At 38.2% G+C, this 24,381-nt stretch overlaps 1 protein-coding gene across 1 annotated transcript in view; it reads left to right on the top strand.

The window, feature by feature from the left end:
* The first annotated feature begins 328 nt into the window (after nucleotides 1-328).
* LOC134286099 (uncharacterized) overlaps nucleotides 329-24,381 on the top strand; it is a 34,564-nt gene continuing 10,511 nt past the window's right edge. The window contains exons 1-2 of the mRNA XM_062847668.1: nucleotides 329-467; nucleotides 7,891-7,988. Coding sequence (XP_062703652.1) covers nucleotides 329-467; nucleotides 7,891-7,988 — 237 coding nt within the window. The remainder of the gene's footprint in view (nucleotides 468-7,890; nucleotides 7,989-24,381) is intronic.

Here is a 24,381-nt window from a genome sequence, read left to right on the forward strand (position 1 = left end):
TACAAGAGCTATTTGGAGTCCTGAAAATGTGTCTGGTTTTCCAAGGAATTTCCGATAAAGTTTTGAAGCAATGTTCAACAACCTTCACGTAGAATGTATTCCAGATGGAAAATGCCCTTGTGATATGTGATTTATTATTCAAGTGTATGTGCGCGTTCACCAACATGTATGTATGTGCACGCGCGCGCGGGTCTCGATGGAGCACATTTCACTTCAGATCCTTGAAAGCCTCGGTTATAAAAGATTGCTATACAAACGGCGGTGGTGGTGCCGCTACTGCTGCTGCTTCACCGCGTTCTCCTTATTTTCGGTGAGTTAGTGAACAACGATGCGGACGGAGGGTTACCCGTCACCGTCGTCGTCGTCATCATCATCATCATCGTCGTCGGTCGTGGTGGTCGATGAATGTGTCTGGCGGGGAAGTAGTGGAAAGGACATTGCCACCATCGCAGCGCCACCACCGCCCGGTTTGATGGCAGCGATTTCTTAGAATTGCGCTCATGCGAGAAAATAAAAACTGAAATGTTCGTCCCAGTGCTAGACGACAATCCAGCAGACGGTGAAAAGACCCAAGAGAGCACTTGAGGAGTATAGGACTGTGTACCCAACGTTCATATTTACCAGCATTGCCATAATCAAAAATACCAACACCGATAGTAAGCAAGAGAACGAGTTGAACTTAAAATGACGCAAATGAATAATGCGCATTGCAAGAAATGTCTTTAGTTTTTGAATATTACAGAGCTTACATAAGGAAATATGTAAGTCTAGGGGATCCTAATATCTTAGGAGGGTTGAATAACCTACTGACAGTCTCTATAATAAAAATAAAGCATAAGTAAATAACCTGCATAAACTATTTCATCACTTGACTTGTTTGCCTAACCCGTTTATTCGCCAAGTATCCCAAAATTGAAATGTTAAAATTATTAAGCTATCCATAATCATGACTCTTTAAAATAAACAAGGTTTCACAAATATATGAACTCCATCCAATCTTTTTGCGGGCCAATTGCAATAGAAATCCAACATTCCATGGAATCTCTGGAAAAATCTCGAATCTCGGGAGAAAGTCCTGGAGTCATTCCAGAAGTCCGTGCAGTAGTTCTAGCTGAAATTCCTAGAAGAACATTCGAAGGAATCATTCATGGTATCCATGTAGCAAAACTGGAACTATGAAAAAGTATGGAAAATAAATCCTATACTTATTCCGGAAAATATAACATAAACAATCTTCCATGAAATTCCGGAAGGAAACCTGGGAGAAACCCACAATGAATCTTTCGCGCAATCCTTGGGGGAAACCGAGGAGAGATCCCTGGAAGAATATTCTGTAGGATATCAAGAAATGATTTCTGCAGTAACCAAGAAAGAATTCCCCAAATGACTCCCGGTAGAAATCCCTGGAGGAATCCCGGTAGAAACCTTTGGCAAAAATGCGCGAGAAATTCCAGGAACAATCTCTGTATACATCTCAGTATAAGCCTCTGTGATAATCCCCGGAGCAATAACTTCAAGAACTCCTGAAAGAAATCCTATCAGAATCCTAGAAAAATCCATGGTTGAGTCTTTAAAAGAAACCCTGGAAAGGTTCCTGGAAGAATGCTTGGAGCAGATAGGGAGAAATCCTACCAGGAAATCCGGGAAAAAGTCCAGGAAGAATATCGAGAGAAGTTCCGGGAAGAATCTTTGGATGAATGCCGGTAGAAATATTGGGAGGAATCAGTCAGGTCATCCTAAATAACTGGTTTAAGGACCAGGCGGTTCTCATTCTTGAGAAGACACGGGAAGAAAAGTTCGTGCCGTGCACACAAAAATATCACAGTACTTTTCTGGTCCTCGTTTAACAACATTTTCGGTGCTCGTAATACTTGATACTTAATGGGCTACAACTCATAGTGGTAAGTCTACACCGAATAAAGTATCCGTCTTCACTAGCTCGGTCCTAAGCCAATCGCTTCCAGTCGCCCTGAACGTTGAGAGTTTTTAGCTGCCGTGTGCAACATAGTTGTCCCATGGTCTATAGGAAGCCCTGTTCCAACATGGGACAATTATGCCGCTCACGGCAGTTAGGTCCTTCTCAACTGCAATAAGGTACACCGGGGCAAGTTGAAACGGGTGGGGCAAGATGAAACAGCGGGTTAACATGATGTTTTGTAATGATAATAAACAGTTTGATCGTCATAACGCATAGTTTTGAATTCAAACAATCTTTTAACGAAGGATAAATTACCAAATTGTATTGAAGTCTGTTTCAAAACTTCGTGTTTCATCTTGCCCCACCCGTTTCAACTTGCCCCGGTGTACCTTAAGCCAAAGTGTGGGCGGCCTTCCACGAAGCCGACGATCCTTTCCTAGTTCTCTGCCGAATATGATTACGACTTTTGTCGTTCCTCCGGCACACGAGTCACGTGCCCAGCCCATCGCAGCCTGCCGTGTTTTATTCGCTTCACTATATCCATCTCTTTATATACTTGGTACAATTCGCAGTTCATGCGACGCTACCAAATGCCATCCTCCAATTTACCGCCGAGTATTGTTCGCAGCACTTTACGATCGATGACTTAAAAGGCTCTCCGATCAACTTCTTTCGACGTGTACACGTTCCATGACCGTATAAAGCAACCGGAGAATCAAAGTCTTGTACAACGCAAGTTTTCTTTTCGTTCTTCGGATGTTCGGGCTCGTTTGGACCATCATTGTTAACTTATTTTCCCGATCAGCCTAGATATGCTTACCGTGCCAAGGAATGAATGGTTAGGGGGGTCTAATAAAAACCTAGCCACAAACGGAGCCTGTGGAGAATTAGGGCGTCCTTCACAGTATTACGCCCTCACTGCACTAACTGGAGCAATGCAATTGTGCAGTAGACCTTACGTTTCTCTGAGATAATAAGAAGGCAACCGATTATCTCAGAGAAACGTCTCAAATTTGAGGCTAAATAAGGGCAGGATTATTTAAATGTTGTAAATTAGCTGACATTACTACCTACATAGGGGAAATTGCCTATTCTCGGCCGTTTTGTTCTCTTCGTCTTTGAGGGTTTTTTGAAACCAATTGAACTCAGAGTTGGTCTGAAATCCTTCCCAACTAAGCTGAATTATTTGGCCAAGTTTCAGGCAATTTGGCTGACAAAAACCCCCCATGACGAAGAGAACAAACCTGCCGATAATACCCAATGTCACCCTATATGGTTTCGCCTAATGCGTTTTCGCCATTGGCGTTTTTCAATTGACACCGATTTCGTTTGTCGTTGATGTTTCCTTTTTGTGCTGTAATTGGGAAGAGTGTAATCCTGTCTAGTTTGGGTAGGGGCTACGGTTAGGAAACCTCAGATCAATTTTCAGCGTAAAAAACGTGCGTAGCCTAAGTGGCTCTACTTCAAAAAGTTCATTTTCGTAGAGTAACTTCTGTATAGGTTACCTTGTGAACCCAGTTTTGCTTCTTTCATTATAACTGGACTGTCGTGCCTCGAGCATGCTGTATCTTAGAATAAGGTTAACAGTATGTTTCAACATTTCCTTATGGATGCCTTCTTCAGGCAACCTCTTGTATTCAACATCTTTTCTCTGGTATTTGGCAGTATTGCTACGATGATTACGTCTTCTGAAGTAGCTCAAACATTAATTTGAGATGCTTCAGTTTAATGGAATACTTAAGTAGTACAGTTCATGTATAACTTAACACAGAATTGTACCTAACCCAACTCTGTATGAGCAGAATTTGTCATGAGTTGACTGATTGGCATGTGTCTCCATTCCGAGGAGTCTCCATTTCACCTTCTTTGCACTTCGCAAACTTTGCGTATTCAGGCGTCCCTGCTCAACAAACTAGGGAACCTATAATAATTGATAGCAACCACATTTTATGGATAACTAGCTTCCATTGCTACCCCAAGAAAGTTCCATTGTGGTTTTGTTACTACAACGCCCTTCATTATGGTATACCATAGCTATTGTTTTGAAAGAAGCTTGTCCTCTGCAGTCTGTGCGGACCGCAAGAGGTATTCCTGAATGGAACTCTGACCTGTTCAAGTTCAAAATATCCTCGGATAAACCAGTCTTTTGTATAGCTACGAATCTCTAGCTTCTGCTTGAGAATTATAGCTATATATATAATATATATATATATATATATATATATATATATATATATATATATATATATATATATATATATATATATATATATATATATATATATATATATATATATATATATATATATATATATATATATATATATATATATATATATATATATATATATATATATATATATATATATATATATATATATATATATATATATATATATATATATATATATATATACCCAAGTAACACAACATGTCATATATAAATTATTTCGACTCCAATATGACCAGTTACGAAGTTTTGGTGTGAAGCAATAAAACCGATTTGCAGACTGCTATACGACTGAAAAAGCGCAGAAGGTGGAGCCTGCGCAACATCTTTGTGATGTCATATTCATGTTCTATATGGATCTGAGCATACTTGATTATGTATCTTAGTATGTTTTCCGTTATATATTTTCAACAAATTCTCGAAAACAGTGCCTTGACAATCAAGATGTTTTATTACTGTAAAAAATTAAGTTTCAAAATGTCAATAATAAAAATCGACAACTGCGAAAATCGACATGCATCAATAATTCTACCAAGCCACTTTAACGCCTAATTGCCTTACTGTGATCATAAATTTTAATGCCAATCATTTTTTACGGTGAAATAGACTATTGTACCCCGATAAAATTAATGCGCCTTATAAATCAGTATTTTTGAAGAATTTTGCATCAAAATAAATAAATAGTGTTCATCTTATTTTAACACAAAAACTCAAATATGTTTTATTTTTCTCAAGAATTTGTCAAGTTTATACATACATATAACAAATTATTGAAACATAATAGAATATTTGATAAATATTTAATAATTTAGAAGTTAAATTAAATGGAGCTCTGTGACATGGCATGATACATGTTTTGGGATATGATTCAAAATTGGCTTGATATTGTTTTTGTGGATAATTTTGTTGTGGTTGTTGTTGGTTCTCATGTTTGGTTTGGTATTTGAACGGTTTGATATCTGTCACGATTTGGAAAGACAACAAATATCAAGTATCAAATAATTATCACAGTTTATACATTGAAGCGGCTCAAAGAGCATTATGCTCGGTAAAATCGGCCCTTATAGATAATCATATATATGTTGTGGTAACATATATTCCTGCCATTTTTTAATATAGGTATTCATAGCTAAGATTCTGTTAGGAGTATATTTTTTAAGTAGGAAATAAAAATCGATTCTACATTTCTATGATCGGTAGTGTAGCATGTCCCTGTTCAAAAAATGAATGAGGTTTATGTTACACATGTTTTCTATCATACTGCAGAAAACCAAAATTCGACTAGTTATAAACATACGAAACATACTATGTTTTGTCTAAACATGATTGAAAACAAGTCTTAAACAAGAAACTGCAAATGCTACTCTAATATGACATATAGTACATACTGAGCATGTATGGTCACAAACAAAGTGTACTCAAATAGAACATACCCAACATAATCGAAAACAACATGCAATGTTTGTTTGAAAAAACAAAATATATTCTTTAATAAGACTTCTAAATAGAAGATCACTGTGTATAAGTTTTAGGTATCATGAAAATGACTTATCCATGACATAATATGTTTCGAGAAACTTCATAACAACTGCTGTAGGGCAAAGTGAATATTTAGCTATTTCGGATTATGTTTTCGGTGTTACTTGGGTATATATACTTCAAATCTCCACGAGCAAATGGGGTTTTGTGCTATTTTTCTCCAAAGGTATTTCAGTATTTCAAACATGTTTTGATCTCATGTTATTTTCTATTGGGTTTTTTCATGGCGTGAAATTACTTCATATTTTTATCCCGAAAGGGTGAGTACGTTGTATAAAGAATGAATGAGTTTCAGATTTATCTGGTTACCTCGTTCTTTCGGAAATGCTTGAAACGCATTGTCGATTTTCACATCTGTGATGTTCGTATGGCTAACATGCCTACTCATGTGAACTCACATGCCTCCCAATTTGGGATGTGGCACAGTGACTCCTTTATACAAAGTTGTATACGTTTTCAAGAAAGTACTCGGTCAAACGTAGTTTTTGCTTGGGAGTTTTCTCGAATATTGAGGATGCTTTCGATGACGTGCCTTTCAATCTCATATTGAAAGTCGCATGACGTCACAAGCTACCTCCAATGATTTTATAGGCTCTCTTCATGCTTATGCGTTTTACAGTGTCCTTTTCAGGGCACTGATTAAACCCATTGTGATATTGGCTATGAGCTCTCGTTGCGCTTATGCGTTCATTCCCTCTTCTAGGTTGTACCCCTTCCTATTTCATCACCTTTCCCTTTCCTAATTTCCATCCCTTACCCCATTCTCCCTCAGGTAAATGATGAAATAGGCTTATATGTATGGCGATGGCACAAATGTCCCGAATGGAGGATAACGTGCCTCTGGAGCCGGCCTTCTGATACCTGACCTCTGTAGTTCGCACATTTCAGTCGATGTCCTTTCTTGTATAGAGGGCAAATAAGACCAACTAGCAGGCAACTCTTCCTTATCTTATATCATCAATATAATACGGTGTAAGAGTTGATACAGCTGCTCACTGCCGTGCTTGAGAAGCTCGACCGGGAGCTTGTTCTTCCCAGCAGCGCCTTGTTGTTCTTTACCCAGCTAACAAAAAGTCTTATATGATGCTGAATAGGATGCTGAAGTGGAAGCCATATGCGTACGTGCTTCCATTAAACCGTGTGTAAAGTGTGCGTTTATCGCCTCCACTTTTGCATCCTATCCAACATCATATACGATCGTGTGTTGACTGGGCAGTCCTCTAATGATTGTCTTAACCTCGTCGTTTGTCCGTCGTCATCGATTCGAATTCTGCACTTACATACCCAAGTAACAAAATTAAATTTATAATGCTTTTGAAGAATTCTTCTACACCCGTTCTTTAAAACCAAGCAAAAACCAAATTACTCTGCATAACTACGTCAACACAACCATAAACCCGCCATAAGACGAAAGAGGCCCATCCTAAGCTGGTCTTGGATTACTGATTTCAAGATTCTCTTAAAACCTGTTGTACTTCACAAGTTTTCCTCTAGGCGAATCAGTTTCTCCTTCCAGAGCTCTTCAAGTGCATCATAAAACGATAATAAAATTGACTGCTTTTGACAACTTCTGTTGCTGCTGCAGCTTTTATGTTGGAGGAAAAGTTAAATTGACTCGGGAAAAAAAACATCAGGAAGTCCATGATACAACATTATAATCGGTATTAGTTTCTAATACAAAATGAGTATATTTCCGTGATGTAGCAAGGTTTTCCACTGCCAAGCGAAATTTATCGTATATATGTTGCAAGATACTTTCGAAAATTGCAAAGCGCTACGATAATAATGCAATGGGAGAATCTTCAAAATTATTATTTCAAGTCACGAGAGCAGCATGGCTTCCGATGAAATCTACGAAGACGTCATTAATTTTTGCTGGTTTCAATCAACATCACCATAAGATCGTCTTAAATTACTTTCAACTCAAGCAAGAGTTAAAAGCGTAACTCAAGAGTTCTCAGGTTTATAACGTTCTTCATAAAAAACACCAAAAAACCACCTTAAACTTATTTCAACTTAACCAAGAATAAGAAGTGTTACCCAAGAGTACTTTGATTTATGACGTTCTTTATGCGGATTTATGCAAACTTCATCGAGAACGTCATAAATCTTGTAGTAAATTGTAAACAAACAAAATAATTTCATCGCACCGCGTTGGATTATGAAAGCCGACAATTAAAACTTGAATCCCCCGTCCGATTAGTTCCATCAGCAGCCTGGGTCCGCTGCCAACCGGGAGCAACTGTTCCGCATATTAGTCATAATGCGGTGCAGTGCCAAGTTCCTCTGGTCATCCAACAGGTAAGTAATTGTTGATTCTCGGATTGTTTATCAGTGCCTGCAGTCCGATGAATTTACGGATTGCACGGAAATCGACGTCCAATGACCAAACCTACCTCTTGTTGGATGCTGAAACCGAAGGAATTTAGCAATGCGCCGCTTCAGGGTCGGGTTTCGGGACGGATGTGATAGTGGATCTACGGCAATCGGAATGAAATGATGGAGTTTTTTTCATTTACCAAACTGTTCTCACTCCAGAATAGTTACTCTTGCTCAAAAATGAATAAAAATTGAAGATAACTACGAGAGCCTCTTAAAAATGGCATTAAGGGCAATAGTTCTTATTGTGTTTGTGGTTTTATGCACTGATTCGCAAGTATTCTTTAAGATAGTTTTAAAACCTCAGATTGATGAAGAACAGTTGTGCTCAGCAGAGATAATGATAAGATTAATTTGACTATGCAATTCTATGATAAAACTATCATAAAACCCGGATAGATCCACCTAGTGGTGATAGTGCCTTTCTCGTCGAATATGTACTCATGACGTTTCCGTTGACGTGAGCTGAAATGTTCCTGAATCATGAGAATACTTTACTTGGAATTTTATCAGAGCCATCATTGCATCATTGAATTGACTTTAAACTTATTGATGGCACACATTCCGACGTTATGTTCAACGTATAGGCAGAGCTGGAAAATATCAGACCTCTCAGTTGACAGCTTGACCTCCTTCACTATCACTAGAGGCCGATCAACACCAAGACGATACAACTTTTTCACAAACACAGATACCTTAACGATTTTCGACAAAGAATTTTCTACACACTTCTACACACGCTATATTTTATAATCATGCTTGTAAAATTTGACAAAAACATGCAAGTAACTGAAATTTTTCATACTGAATCCCATTCAACTTTCAACCACATTACAGTGCGTGAGGGAGCAACCAGTCGCACAAAAATTTTATGCAGTCATTTTAGACGCGAAAGAGAATTGAAAAAGTTTGTTCGGAGTTATTACGATTAAATTTAAATTTTCCCATACAACGTTGACCCATCCTTCTGCATTATTACATCTCAGGAATCTGAAATGGTGTGATTGGATGAGATCGTTTTAGTTTTGTCAAGATATCTATCGCTTGCTTTAATTTTTCTCACTTTTGAATTCCGACGAAGCACCCAACGCTGGTTTTGGAATACTACCGGTAGTTTCTTATGTGGACTGAGACTATTTTCTTGCTAACCGTTCATCAGGTTACCTAAGGAGCCGCGATTTGATGTGTCGAATGCATGTGTTTGGTTCACTTAAATATTTGGCGGTGGAGCGGGCCTGGTTTGATGGTTAGAACACAAGACTATCATGCCAAGGGCCTGGGATCGAATCCCACTCCCGACATATTTACAAAATGTAGGTTCTTCCTTCGGAAGGGAAGGGTCCCGAGATGAACTAGCGTCGAGTTAAAAATCTCGTTAATAAAGACAAAAAAATAATATTTGGTCTCTTCCGGAGGGAACCCGGAACCGTTTCCGGAACACCACCGGTTGTCTCAAATATGGTCTAAAACTATTTTTTACTAACCATTCATCAAGTCGCCTAAGGAGCCGCGATTTAAAGTGTCGCATGCATGGGTTCGGTTCACTTTTATATTTGGCCACATCTGGCGGGACATACGGAACCGATTCCTGAACACTACCGGTAGAATCTTAGGTTGTCTGAGACTATTTTCTTGCTTATCATTCATCAAGTTATTGAAAAAGCCACGACTTGATGTGTCGCATGCCTGGGTTTGCTTCACTGTTATATTTGGCCACTTCCGGCGGGACCTCCGGAACCGGTTTTGGAACACCGGTAGTTTCTTATGTGATCTGAGACCATTTTCTTGTTAACCGTTCATCAGGTTATCACAAAAGGCGCGATTTGACGTGTCGCTTGCATGGGTTTGTTTCATTTTTATATTTGTCCACTTCCGACGGGACACCCGGAACCGGTTCAGAATACTACCGGTTCAGATATGATCTGAGACTATTTTCATGTTGACCGTTCATCAGGTTATTGAAAAAGCTGCGATTTGATGAGTCGCATGTATGGGTTTGGTTCACTTTTATATTTGGCCACTTCTGGTGGGACCTTCGGAACCGGTTCCGGAACATTACCGGTTCAGATATGGTCTGAGACTATTTTCTTGCTTACCGTTCACCATATTATCGAAAATGCCGTGGTTTGATGTGTCGCATGCGTGGGTTTGTTGTATTTTCATATCTAGCTCCTTCCTGGGGTACCGATCCGGAACGCCTAAATGGCCATAATTCCGGAACGGCTGGACCGATCCGAACCATTTTCAATACCAAACAATGGGACCAGATTCCGCGTCGAATGAACCGTCGGTCATTAAAATCGGTTGAGATTTACTGCCGAAAAGTGACGTGAGTTCGTTTGTACACATACACACACACATACACACACATACACACACAGACATCACCTCAATTCGTCGAGCTGAGTTGATTGGTATATGTGACTCGAATCTCCCGGCCTCCTATCAAAAAGTCATTTTTGGAGTGAACATATAGCCTTTCCAGTACACTTAGTGTACGAGAAAGGCAAAAACATATAAACCAAATAGAATCAAGATTGTTACTTGGGTACTCACCGTTCCACAATACCTCGAAGTGTTCTCTTCACCTGGCAGCCACGATTGTTTTGTCTGTCAGCAAGCTTCCATCACGGTCGTTGCACATGACGGGAGAAGGCGCTGTTTTCACGCCATTGACAGTTTCGTAAAATCTCCGCATATCATTCTGTTCCATCGGTGCTCGCAATAAAGTAGAGCATACTCTGTGACTGCAAAGATCTGGTGATCATAGATGCAGTAAATGTAGTCAAATCATCGAAAGACAGAGGAACATGAATAAAAAGGGTAATAGTTGCGCAAAGTAGTCGTGAACATCAACAGGCTGAAGGCGATACCTTTACTTCACTATGGTTCTGCCTTGCAATGAACCCTATCAGCAGATCACTCATTTAATGCTAACATGTCTTCCAACTGAAAGGGGGGGGGAGGGGGGGGGAGGGAAGAAGTACAACAGCAATCCACTACTCCTTTATGGATGAATTGAAGATGTTTGAAGAATCAGTGCAAAGGATGCATCAACTGTTGCAGCTTGTCACGGTGTTCACCAACGACATCCGAATGGAGTTTGGAACTCTCAAATGTTAGTCAGTCCATCTCCATCGGGAGAAAGTAGTGGATTCCAGCCATTTTCGCGTCAACGTAAAGAAATGATCGGAATGGACAAGCTTGAAATGCTGTAAGGGGCTGTCCATAAACCACGTGGTCATGAGGGGGGGGGGGGGTTCAGCCAATGACTATTTTGTATGGTAGGAAAAAAAAAATTGTATGGACTAATGACCACGCGGGGGGGGAGGGTTGAGAAGTCCCAAAAAAATGACCACGTGGTTTATGGACAGCTCCTAACTATGGTTTGCTTTGACGTTTTGAGCTCAATTTATGAAACGGTACTAGAAATATGCTAAATTTCACGTCTGCGGAGTACAAAATGTTTTCGTTCACGGGTCTGAGCGTTACAAGGCGTTCAAAATGTGCAAAAGTGATCGGACAGCGGCAAGCGTGTAAATCAAAGGGGTACATACCGCTGTCCGATCACTTTTGCACATTTTAAACGCCTTGTGAACGACCTATGAATGAAAACATGTTGTACTCCGTATACGTAAAATTTAGCATATTAACCGTGTCAAAAACTGAGGTCAATACGTCAAAGCAAGCCATAGTTACAGCATTTCAAGCTTGGCCATTTTGTAAGAAAATCAGCGTTCGTCCGATCAATTATGCCCCACAGTGTTTATCCTAAAACTTGTGTCCCTGGAAATTGGGTCGATCAAACTTCAAGATGTGAGCGGTAGTATAACCAATTATCTTTTAGCTTTCAGTTGCTCTTAACCTAACTTAGCGGGAAACTCAAGAGTTAAAAGTAATTTAGCAAATGAGCAAATGATGTTATCGAAGAATTCTAAAGTATTTTCAGGGAAACATGAATGGGACTAATTCAGCTAACTCCTTTTATTGTACATGACCTCGATATTATCTAAACACAATTGAAATCTCTTAATAACACCACTAAACAGAAGTAACAATCTTCCTGTTCCACTCAAAATATACGAATCGTCGCAAGCACAAAGCTTCCGAAGAATTCCAACCAAATTACCGATTCATATTATTCCACCGCGCTTTTACCTTTGTTGTGTTTGCAAATTCCTTCTGAACCGTTTCTTTTCCACTCATCGAACAGCTGTATTTCAATTAGGCGCCATTTACAATTCGAGCACATGATTTCTTTGATTGCAGAAAAATCATCGTTTATTTTATTCATCAGACCAGGAGTTTCCTTCCCCCTCATCGGTTTCACATTTCCTCCCGTTCGGGGGCAGCTTGCTGTCTCCTTAGGAGGGTCTCTTTCTTTCCACGTGTTACAGCGATTTTCGTGGAAAGTTCACTTCCGGAGAAACATTCAACCTGTCGAGTGTGCACCGCCAACCACGTTCATACGCCCTTCAAAAGAATTTCTCGCTGGCTGATGTAGCGGGGAATGTGGTTTTTCACCTCAATGGAGGGGACAGGGACGAACGGGGATTTTTCCCTGCAGACAAGATCGAACCTAACTAGGTGAACACGAGAGCGCCGCCATCCAGCCTCCAACAGTCATTATTGAAGCTTTTCAATTGGAAAATCAATCCTATGAATAAAATATGTTCGGTGCTTCTTGACAGCAGCGACCTCGGCAACGACGCTGACGGCGACGACTGGCTGGTGGCTAACGTAGCGTGGAAAATGATTTTAATGGGTCATAGCGGTTACCTAATTTTGGAGTACCCGCATCCATTTGATTACTAATGATTTAAAACAAATCCTGATGTGTCTTTTAATGTTTAGGGTTACTGAAATCGTTTATCTTTGGCAACAAAAGTTAAACGGGCAAACCTAGAGCCATGGTGGTGTTCTCAAGGCTTCAATGAATCACGGGATCATTCAAGAGTATTGTACACTTACAAATATTGAGAAACGCAAATAAGTGCAAAATCCGCCGAAGATCGACGGAGTTCAATAATAAAACTATACGTTGTTGTAATCAAGTATGTTCATTAGTGTGGGACACCAAAAGACATTTTACTCCTGTACACTTTTTGAGTTCCATTTTGGTCCCATATCAACTGTGTAAAATTTCACCTCGATCGGAGAAACTATATTTTAGCGCCAGCCATTTAATTTTTCATACGATTTACAATGGGGAAAATCAGTTTTTCAAACAAAAATCGCCACAGGTTGCCCCTTAACCCCTAAAAATAAATGAATGATTTCTGTTGGAAATTTCACGAGGAACCAACCCTCCGAAGACCGCAAAGCGATGTAAGGCATGTGGAAAAAGTTATTGACTGAAAACCGAATGGGATGTCAACGCTGTTTAACATGTAAGGAATAACAATAAATAATAAAATCTCGTAATTTTATCGATCGGGTGAGGCTTAATAACTTTTTCCACGAACGTCGCATCGGTTTGCGGTCTTCGGAGGTCTGATTCCTCGTGAAGTTTTCTACAGAAATCTTCCATCGACTTATTTTTTGGGATCTAGGGGTGACTCCTAGCGATTTTTCTTTGCAGAAGTAACATTTCTCCATAGTAAATCGTATGAAAAACTAAGAATGGCGGGCGCTAAAATATAGTTTTTTCGTTCGATCTGAAATTTTGCACAGTTGATATGGGACCAAAGTGGTACTAAAAAAGTATATAGGAGTTAAAGTTTTTCCATTTTTTGTATTTTCCCATATATACCGTGTACCAGGCTAGTCCGATATGGCCAAAAAATGATTAAGTTGATCTTTACGTAAGGAATTTTTTGTAACATTGTAAAATCGGCTACAGCTTTGCTTCCCGGCCTCTGCCTAGGACTATTTCTTCAGTTGTTTGTTAGATAATCTCTCAATCAATTGTTTTAGGATTCATTTCGGAAACTGCAAATGACTGCGGTGTTTTTATTTGAAAATTTCTATTTCAAATCTTTTGGAATCTTTTTCGGAAACATCCTTGGGAATCGATTTGCTAATACACTTTAGAAAATTTCCTGAAAATTCCTTCCCTCCTTTTGGTTTTTTACCGTACGGGATTGGGTCGAAGGGTCTTAGATTTTCATGAAACTTTTTCCACAGGCAGGGCTGATGGATGTATGAACAAAAAAAAATTGAGAAAAATTCAGGGTCGCCTATTTCCCCGGAAAACTTAGGTGGAACTTCTTTGTTTTCCCCTGACACTACTCACTAAGAAAAATCAGAACTCAAGAACGAAGTATCACAGAAACAAAGTTTTTTTTAGAAAGGGAAAGCAATTATTCTCAGAAATAAAAAAAATACGAACTGCAAAAAGTTTTCCACAACATTTTCCACAGTTTAGAAAATTCGTAAAGAAAAGCCGGAAAAGCAATGCCCAAACTCGTGGAAAGTTTTCAAAAAACATATGTTTGAGAAGGTTATTCCATAAGCTTTAATCACTGAAATTTTTGGAATGCACTTTTTTCGGTTTAGAGTTATGGCCAATTTTGTTGAAAAATGTCCAAATGTGTCATATAAGCCTTTTCTTTGGAAAATCATAACTCAAGAACGAAACATCGTAGAAACAAAGTTTTTTTTTAGAAAATGGATAAAAATTTTATCAGGAATTTAAAACAAATATGAAAAGGAAAAAGTTTTCCGCAGAATTTTCCACTGTTGAGGAAAACAAATATGAAACGGAAAAAGTTTTCCGCAAAATTTTCCACAGTTGAGGAAATTCATGAAGAAAAGCCGGAAAAACTATGTCCGAACTTGCGGGAAACTTTCAAAAAAATATTTTTGAAGAGGTAGTTTCATAAGATTTTATGGCTGAAATTTTTGCAATATACTTGTTTTTCGTTCTGTGAAAAATAACCATATAATATGCGTGTATGGTTATTTTTCACAAAATTCACCATAACTCAAGAAAGGAAAAAAAAGTGCATTCCAAAAATTTCTGCTATCAAACTTATAAAATTACCTTCTAAAAATATTGTTTTGAAAATTTTCCGCGAGTTCGGGAATAGTTTTTCAGGCTTTTCTTTTTGAATTTTCTCAACGGTGGAAAATTTTGTGGAAAACTTTTTCCTTTTCATATTTTTTTCGGATTTCTGGGAAAATTTTTAATGAAAATAAACATTAAAAATCTTTGTTTCTACGATGCTTCGTTCTTGAGTTATAATTTTTCAAAGAAAAGGCTTATATGTTTGATACATTTGGACATTTTTCAACAAAATAGGCCATAACTCAAAAACGAAAAAAAATTGCATGCCAAAAATTTCAGCGATCAAAGTATATGATATGATAAGTATATGACCTTCTCAAAAATATTTTTTGGAAAATTTTCCACGAGCTCGGGCATTCTTTTTCTGGATTTTCTATACATATTTTCTCAACTGTGGAAAATTTTGTGGAAAATCTTTTCCAGTTCATATTTTTTGGATTTTTGAGAATATTTGCTTTCATTTCCTTAAAAAAAACTTTGTTTGTATGATGCTTCGTTCTTGAGTTATGATTTATCAAAGTAAGTAGTGTCAGGGGAAAACAAAAAATTTCAACAAGTTTTCCGGGAAAATAGGCGACCCTGAAATTTTCTCATTTTTTTTTTGTTCATATATTCATGAGCTCAGCCTGTGGAAAATTTTTCACGAAAATCTGAGACCCTTTGGCCCAATTTGTACGATAATTAAAAAAATGCCCAAAGGAAGGAAGGAATTTTCAGGAAATTTTCTAATGTGTATTAGCATATCGATTTCCAATGAGATTTCCGAAAAAGATTCCAAAAGATTTGAAATAGAATTTTCTAATAAAAACACCGCAGTCATTTGCAGTTTCTGAAATGAATCCTAAAACAATTGCTTGAGAGATTATCTAAAGCCTGAATCCGCAATAATCGGGATACAGAAATACAGCTGTAAATTTGTAATAGATACATTAAAATTACTCAAATTTGGCCTAATTGCATCTTGAGATGTGCTCATTTCACAAACAAAATTTCATGTGAATTGGTGCAGTACTTTTTGTTGCAGCAATGAAAGAGTAGAATGTGCGCCATTGAATTTTGTACAGCTCCTAGTTTTGCTTGCTAGCGCTGCAGCTGTTGAATTTGGCAAAGGAAATGGCTGAAATTTGGAACACAACCCACTCAATCTACATTCGTTGCATAGGCAAAATTTCAAAAAAATCGATGCACTATCAACAATTTTATAGTCGAAACATAATTGGGCCTGAACGTGATTTTAGCCCCTCAGACAGCAATTAGTCAGCACCCTTTATTGTTTTGATTGTACTATTGAAAGTACTATACCAATAATCATCAAATTTTGCAGACATAAAATTCACATACATAACTACCTTCTGTGAAAATTTCATGAAAATTGGCAGAGAATTTTAAAAGTTATGAATAGGCAAACATCGCATATGAAAAACCCGAAAAATTTTCACTAACACTCACCTCTATCAACACCAGTAGCTTTCAAACCAATTGATAAAAATTGATGAAATTTTGCAAGAAAGTGTCTCTATAAGTATCATAACAGCTAATGAAATTTCATTATTATCGTCACAGAACTTTGAACTGTAGCGTAAAAGAACCATCTACCATGCGAATGAAAATTGGTCATGATTGTACAAAATGCTTAAAAGTACGTCTGTTTGTTTTTCATCAGTAATGTATCGATTTTAATGATATTTGGCACAAATAATAAACATACACCAAAGAGTTCTCAGTCAATTATTTGACCAATTTTACCTATTCACTACAGAGCTTCAGCCGTACTTCTGTGTCCCGATTATTGCGGATACAGGCTTTAACACAAAACTGAAGCAAAGCTGCAAAAGGTTACAATGTTTAAACCCCTTCGGTAATACCTTCACAAACTCATTATAAAACTCCTTTTGAAACTGCTTCGTCAATTTATTTTTGGTAACTGATGTTCAATTTCTCTGCTAATGGTTTTGCAGTTTCTTTGGTATTTTTTTCGACAACATGCATAGAGGTTTCTTCGAAAACTGCTTTGAAAATTCTTTAGTGATTTTTTAGGCTATTTCGTTTGAAATTCTTTCGGCAATTACGTTGGAAAAATCTTAAGCAGTTTTTTGTAAACTTCTTCGGATATTCCATCTAAAACTCTTCCGCAAATTATTTTGGAAATTGATTCGCCAGTTCCTCTTGAAATTCCTTCGGTAATTATTTTGGATATATGCAATTCCTTCTTTTGCGCCATTACAAATTCTTTCAGCAATTCCGATGGGACATTCATGGATTTCCATAGAAGTTATTTGAGAAATATCCAAAACAATGACTGAAGGTATTTAGGAAGAGATTGCCGAAGTAACTCTCGAAGATTGTGATGCATGAATAGTGTAACAAAGTAACATTTTTATGTAAGTCAAGTAGATTCGAAGAGGTTGTAAGCACCATCATGCAACCAAAATAAAATCATATTGGTTTTATGATGGTTGTCAAAACCTCTTGAAAGCAAGTTGGTCATCGAATTATTGCTTGGGTAAGAAATTCCTAAAATAATAACCTGAGAATTTTCAAGCGTATGGCCCAAGGAACTTCAAGAGGAATTGCCAAAAAAATTACCAAAGGAATTCATGGATATAATATTAAAGCAAAATTCAAAATGAATTACTGAAGAATTTTCCAAAACGAATGCTTAAAGAATTCTAAAATAGATTGCCAAAGAAATCCAAAGACATTGTCAGAAGAACGATCGAAGCAGTTTCCAAAGGAATTTTTGATTGATGAATTAGGAATTACAGAAGGAAATTACAATAATCTTGCCAAAGTACGAACTATGGCTTAGCAGGAAATAAAAAACAACACGCTGGAATTTACAGAGGAATTACCAAAATAAGTTTTCCAAGGAGTTGCGTTACACATTTCTATTAAATTACCATGATTTGTGTACAATAATTTACGCTTTGAACTTCAAACCAGAGTAAAAAAAATACCATCATTTATTTCTAGAGTTATTCAATGATGCGTTAAAATCTGATAGTATGTGTGTAATTATCTAGAAACACATGTTCAAACGTTTGTCGTTGTTGCTATATCGCACATATAATAAACTTTCGAATAAATGTATTAAGCTATTAAGTAATCGCCAAACATAATTCGACATCCACATTCCTAAAAACAAAAAAAAAAAGAAATCACAAATTTTCTGTGAAAATTGCATGGCTTTTTTTATTTTTTTATGTTTAATTGTGAACTCTGTTTAGTATTTACATAGTAAGTATTTGGAAAACTTTGGAAGTTTTTTAGTCTGGAATTCAAAATTCAGTTTATTCCACCCCACTAACTGATCAATTTCTCTCAGAAATCAGAATTATTGTGCACTATTTCAAATATTATTTATTACAATTATACGATCAACAGTAGAAGCTGACTGATGAAGGATTTCATACTCATTTGAAAGAATGTAATGTTATTCTATAAGTTTAAAATTTCGATATAAGGCTGATACAAATTTTATTTTGACTTTTTGTCTCCCCCCCTTCAAAATTTTTTGGCTGGATTTTGCATTTTGAGGGGGCAGATAAAAAAAATATTTATCAAAATTTCGGGTCTTGCTCAAAATTCTTTAACAAATCCGATGAGTTTTAATATTTTTCAAATTAAATGCTTTATTATTTTTATCCCCCCCCCCCCTTCGATCAGTCAAAGAGTGGTGGGGCAAAAAGTGAAATAAATATTTGTAACGGCCTAATTAAGTAATCGCACAAAAAAAAACCCAAATTAATCCACCTAGTGGTGATAGTGCCTTTCTCGTTGAATATGTTCTCACGATCTTTCCGCCGACGTAAGCCAAAGTGTTTTGAATCCTGATACTTTATAAGAAAAGCAAGCATTTTATCAAAGCCATCATTAAATTGACTCAAAAATTATTGATGGGACATAGTCCGACGTTATGTTCAACGTATAAGCAGAGCTGAAATATATCAGCATTTTCGGTTGACTTCTTGAGCACCTTCACTAACACTGGAGGCCAAACAATATCAAGACGATACTTACAAGCTAAGATATAACTTTTTACACAATTACAGATCGCTTTGCGGTTTTTTCAGCAGGGGATTTTTTTACCGAACAGGTTTGGGCCGAAGGGTTTCCGATTTCAATGAAAATTTCACCAGTGCTAGAGATCGCGGATATATGATCATATAGAATTAAAAAAAAAAAAACATAGTGGACAATATCCGGGAAACACTAGATAAAATTTCACGATTTTTCAAAATTTTGAAATACGCCCCAAACTTCCAAAAATGATATCTCAAAAACTATGTATCGTAAAACAAACTTTTTTTAATGAAATCAGCGCCTAATTATCTCAGCAATCCAATAAAATACACAGTGAAAAAAATTCTTAACCATAGAGAAAAAACGTCTAAAAATACTGATAAAAGTACCGTCTGTATCATAGATTATTTTTAACAAAAATTTTCTAAGCGCAAAAACTAATGTTCTTCCTTTTGTTTTTGACGCCTAAACGGAATCTCTTACCATTTAAGAGATATTGCCAAAAACCAACGGCCAGTCGCTATATTTTCATAGCGGTGTCCGGCCATTTAGCCGAAAGCCGTTTGGCCGAATGCCGTTTGGCTGAGTTATTATAAAAAGGATTTGGAGGCGTGGGCAAACTCTGGATAACATTCTAGCTGCCAATATGATCATCAGAAATATTTCCTTCTTATTTAATCATAAGTTATTCTTTCAAGTTTTTTTCATCAAGGGATTAGTTGACGTTGAAACTGGGATTTTTTTTTTGTCAGAGATTTTTCTTTCTTTGAATCAATGGCTGTTCTTTCGAGTTATACTGATATAGGAAACAGTGGCAAGATCACTTAGGTTCATCAGCATCACCGCGTTCGGCCAAATGGCATTCGACCAAATGGCGTTCAGCCAAAGGACCCGCAACCATCTATAACTGCGGCCGTTCACTTGTTGCAACATATTTGCAGGCACACTTAAGGCTATATTTTATTATCATATCATAGGTTACAACATTCATGAAAAATTTGACAAAAAATGCAAGCATGTGGAATTTCCTATACAAACTTCAACCACATCACAGTGCGCGAGGGTGAAACCAATTGCATAAAAATTTTATCAAGTAATTTTAGACACAAAAGGGAATTTTAAAACCTTTGTTAGGGGTTGATGCGATTAATTTTAAATTTTACCAAACCTGCAACGTTGACTCATCCTACTGTATATTGACACCTCAGGAATCTGAAATTGTGTGATTTGGTGAGATCTCTTCACGGCTAGCTAGACGGTGGTAGTGACTAAACGTTAAACAGGAGCAAAAACGTGGCGTGCGCCGTGAGCGTTCATTTTACGTACCATACTAGCCTATTTTTTAGTCAACCGTTCCTCAGGTTATTAAAAAAGCCGTGGTTTGATGTGTCACATGGTACATTTGATCACTTTCGGTGGGGTACCCCGAACTGGTTCCGGAGCACTCCCGGGTCTCCCAAATATAGTCTGAGACTATATTTCATTACTAATGTTCATTAGGTTACCTAAACACCACGATTTGATGTATCGCCTGCATGGGTATGCATGAACACCCCCAGTTCCGGGATTGTACCGATTGTTCCTGATGTGGTCTTAGACTAGCTCCATGCAAAGTGTTAATAAGTTTTCCTAAAATATCGCGAATTGATGTACCGAATGCATAAGTGTGGTTCATTTTTGCAATTCGCCAGTTCTGGCGAGATACTCGAAACTTGTTCCGGAGCACTACCGGTAGTCTTAAATATGGCCTGAGACTATTTTCTTGCGCTGACCGTTCTTCGCGTTATATTTATTTGACTATGTCTTCAGCAGTAGCTGTACAGACTGAGTAATTATCCTACACACCTAGAAAATATCATGTAATTTTAAGTGTCCTGAACCTGACATATACGAGCATCTTCAAAAACACAAATTTAGAGGTTAAAACATGTAAATTTACGTCTCTCAAGACACCTCAAATCAAAACATATTTTTTCTTAACGTCTAGCAATCGCTAGAACCGATTTGACAGCTAAAACATAGACAAGTAAAAAATGCCATGCATGGATTCGAACACAGGGTCTCCTGATCATGAGCCACATCTCTTACCACTCGGCTATTTCGACGAGTTAGAAAGTGGCTAATGAACGTGATACTGATGCTACGTTTCTGGTGAAACGAATTTGTTGACATCTAACGCAACCAACCAGCACTTACATGATGCGCGTAAAATTGAGTGCAATTTATGATTCAGTCTTGAAAACGTTTACGTTCTTTGGTGATTCCGTTTCGCGCAAATTTCAGAATTTCTAAGTGTGTATTACCTAATACTAGCTTCAAACCTATTTCTACTCATTACAAAATCAAACGATTCAACAGTGTTCAACAATTTAAAACATTTCTCTAAAGGATTGTTCTGACCAAAGAGCGTCCGATGTCCAGGGATCCAAAACGACAACCTTTGACGAGTACGGCGTACAGGTACTAAGAAGTTAGCTTGTTCCAGTAGCGAAGGGCAGTCGATCCGGTTTGTAACAATATCGTAAGCAAACATTCTTTGCAAGAATACTCGTCGATATTTGAGGGATTCAAGTTTGATCAGTTGGCGCCGCTGCTCATACGGGGGCAGCCTTAGCGGATCATTCCAAGGTAATCGCCGCAAAGCGAAACGGACGAAGCTACGTTGCACTCTTTCGATATGCATGATATGCACTTCATGATGTGGCGCCCAGATCTGGACAGCATATTCGAGCAAGCTGCGAACAAGCGCGCAATACACAGCTTTTAGGGCATACACATCGCGGAACTCGGGAGCATTTCGACGAATAAAGCCTAACACAGCAAAAGCTTTTGCCGTGGTCGTTGTGATGTGTTCATTAAAGCTCAGCTTACAATCCATTATCACGCCCAAGTCCTTAATCGTTGTAACGCGTTCCAATATGACACCGTTGGCTGTGTACTCAAAGTTTAATCGTCTCCGCGATTTGTTGAAACTTATTACCTTGCACTTCAGAGCGTTCATCTCCATTCCATTTGCGACACACCATTCTGCTACAGTGTCGACAACTTGCTGCAAGGCGGCACAGTCAACCATTGAACTGACAACTCGATATATCTTCAAATCATCTGCGTACAAAAGATGATTTGACATCAAACGGTAAGTCAAGTCATTGACAAATAGGATAAAAATTAGTGGGCCGAGGTGGCTTCCTTGTGGCACGCCGGATGGTGTTTCAAAAGACGCCGATTTTGCTGATCTCAGTTTGACGTATGCGGATCTGTTTCGAAGATATGAGCGTAACCACATTATCAACCAATCGGGGAAACCTAAGCGCTCAAGCTTTTTCATCGCTAACTCGTGGGGAACTTTATCGAAAGCTTTAGAAAAGTCGACGTATACACTATCCACTTGAGAACGCTTTGCTAAAGCAGAGTTTAGTGCACTAGCATACACCATCAGGTTTGTGGTAGTAGACCTATTCTTCACAAAACCGTGCTGATTTTGCGATATTATCGGCTTCGCCGCAGAGTACATACGATTGTGAACCAAAAGTTCGAGCGTTTTGGCTAAACAGCTAAGAATGGAGATTGGTCTATAGTTTCTAACGTCGTGGGAGTTGCCGGCTTTATGAATGGGCGTGACGGCGGACAGTTTCCATGCTTCCGGAAAAACGGCTTCCGAGAGTGACATGTTGAATATTCGGCAAACAGGCGGTCCAAATGACCGTTAATATGCTGCGTGCATACGTTTGGTTCCATTCTACATTTGACCGCTTCCGGTGAGTCACCTGGAACCGGTTTCGGCACACTATTGGTTTTCCAAAGTATGGTCTATGATTTTTTCTTGTTAACCGTTCATCAGGCTACCTAAAAAGTAATTTAATGTGTCGCATTCATGGGTTTGGTTCACTTTTATATTTGCTTACTTTCGGCGGGGCACCCGGAATAGATTCCGTAACAGTACCGGTAGTTTCTGATGTTGTCTGATCCTATCAGGTTATCAAAAAAAAAACAGATTTGATGTGTCGTTTTCACGGGTTGGGTTTACTTTCATATATGGCCATTTCTGGCAGGACACCCGGAACCGGTTCCGGATTACTACAGATTCAGATATGTTTTGAGAATATTTTCCTGCTTACGGTTCATAAGGTTATCGAAAAGCCGCGCTTTGATATGTCGCATGCATGGGTTTAGTTCACTTTTATATTTGGCTACTTCTGGCGGGATACCTGGAACCGGTTCCAGATCACTACCGGTTCAAATATGTTATGAGAATATTTTCCTGCTTACTGTTCATCAGGATATCAAAAAAGCCACCATTTGATATACCTATCGCATGCATGGGTTTGGTTAACTTTATACTTGGTCACCTCCAGTGGGACATCTGGAACCGGTTCCGCAACACTAACGGTTCCGATATGATCTGAGATCTGTTTTCCTGCTTACTGTTAATCAGGTTATCAAAAAAGCCGCGGTTTGATATGTGGGTTTAGTTCATTTTTATGTTTGACTACTTCCGGCGGAACACCCGGAACCGGTTCCGGGACATTACCGGTTCAGATATGGTCTGAGACCATTTTCATGGTGACCATTCATCAAGTTATCGAAAATGCCGTAGTTTGATGTGTCGCATGGATGGGTTTGTAGCGTTTTCATATCTGGCCCCTTCCTGGGGTACCGGTCCGGAACACCTAAATGGCCATAACTCGGAAACCGCTGGACCGATCCGAACCATTTTCAATAGGAAACAATGGGACCAGATTCCGCGTCGAATGAACCGTTGGTCATTGAAATCGGTTGAGGTTTACTGCCAAAAAGTGATGTGAGTTTATTTGTACACACACATACACACACACATACATACATACACACACACAGACATCACCTCAATTCGTCGAGCTGAGTCGATTGGTATATAACACTTGACCTTTCCGGGGGCTCTATCAAATTTTGGTTTTTGGAGTGAACATACAGCCTTTCGGTACACCTTGGTGTACGAGAAAGGCAAAAATAAAATAATTGCAGACAAATTCACCAAATGCATTATCAAAACCCAGGTTAATCCACCTAGTGGTGATAGTGCCTTTCTCGTCGAATATGTACTCAACATTTTTTCCGGCCATAAGCCGAAGTGTTCCTGAATCCTGAGAATACTCTAGAACGGAATAAATCTCATTTTCTTCTTTTGTCACAGTGCTCGTTGACTCGTCAATGAGAGGTGGAGTTGACAAATAATAAATGTATTTGATGAAAAAATTCTTAAAAAAAATTAAGCAAAACCGCTTAAGGCGAAACTGGAAGCAT

This window comes from Aedes albopictus, chromosome 2 (genome assembly GCF_035046485.1).
Source record: "Aedes albopictus strain Foshan chromosome 2, AalbF5, whole genome shotgun sequence".
NCBI classification, from domain to species: domain Eukaryota; kingdom Metazoa; phylum Arthropoda; class Insecta; order Diptera; family Culicidae; genus Aedes; species Aedes albopictus.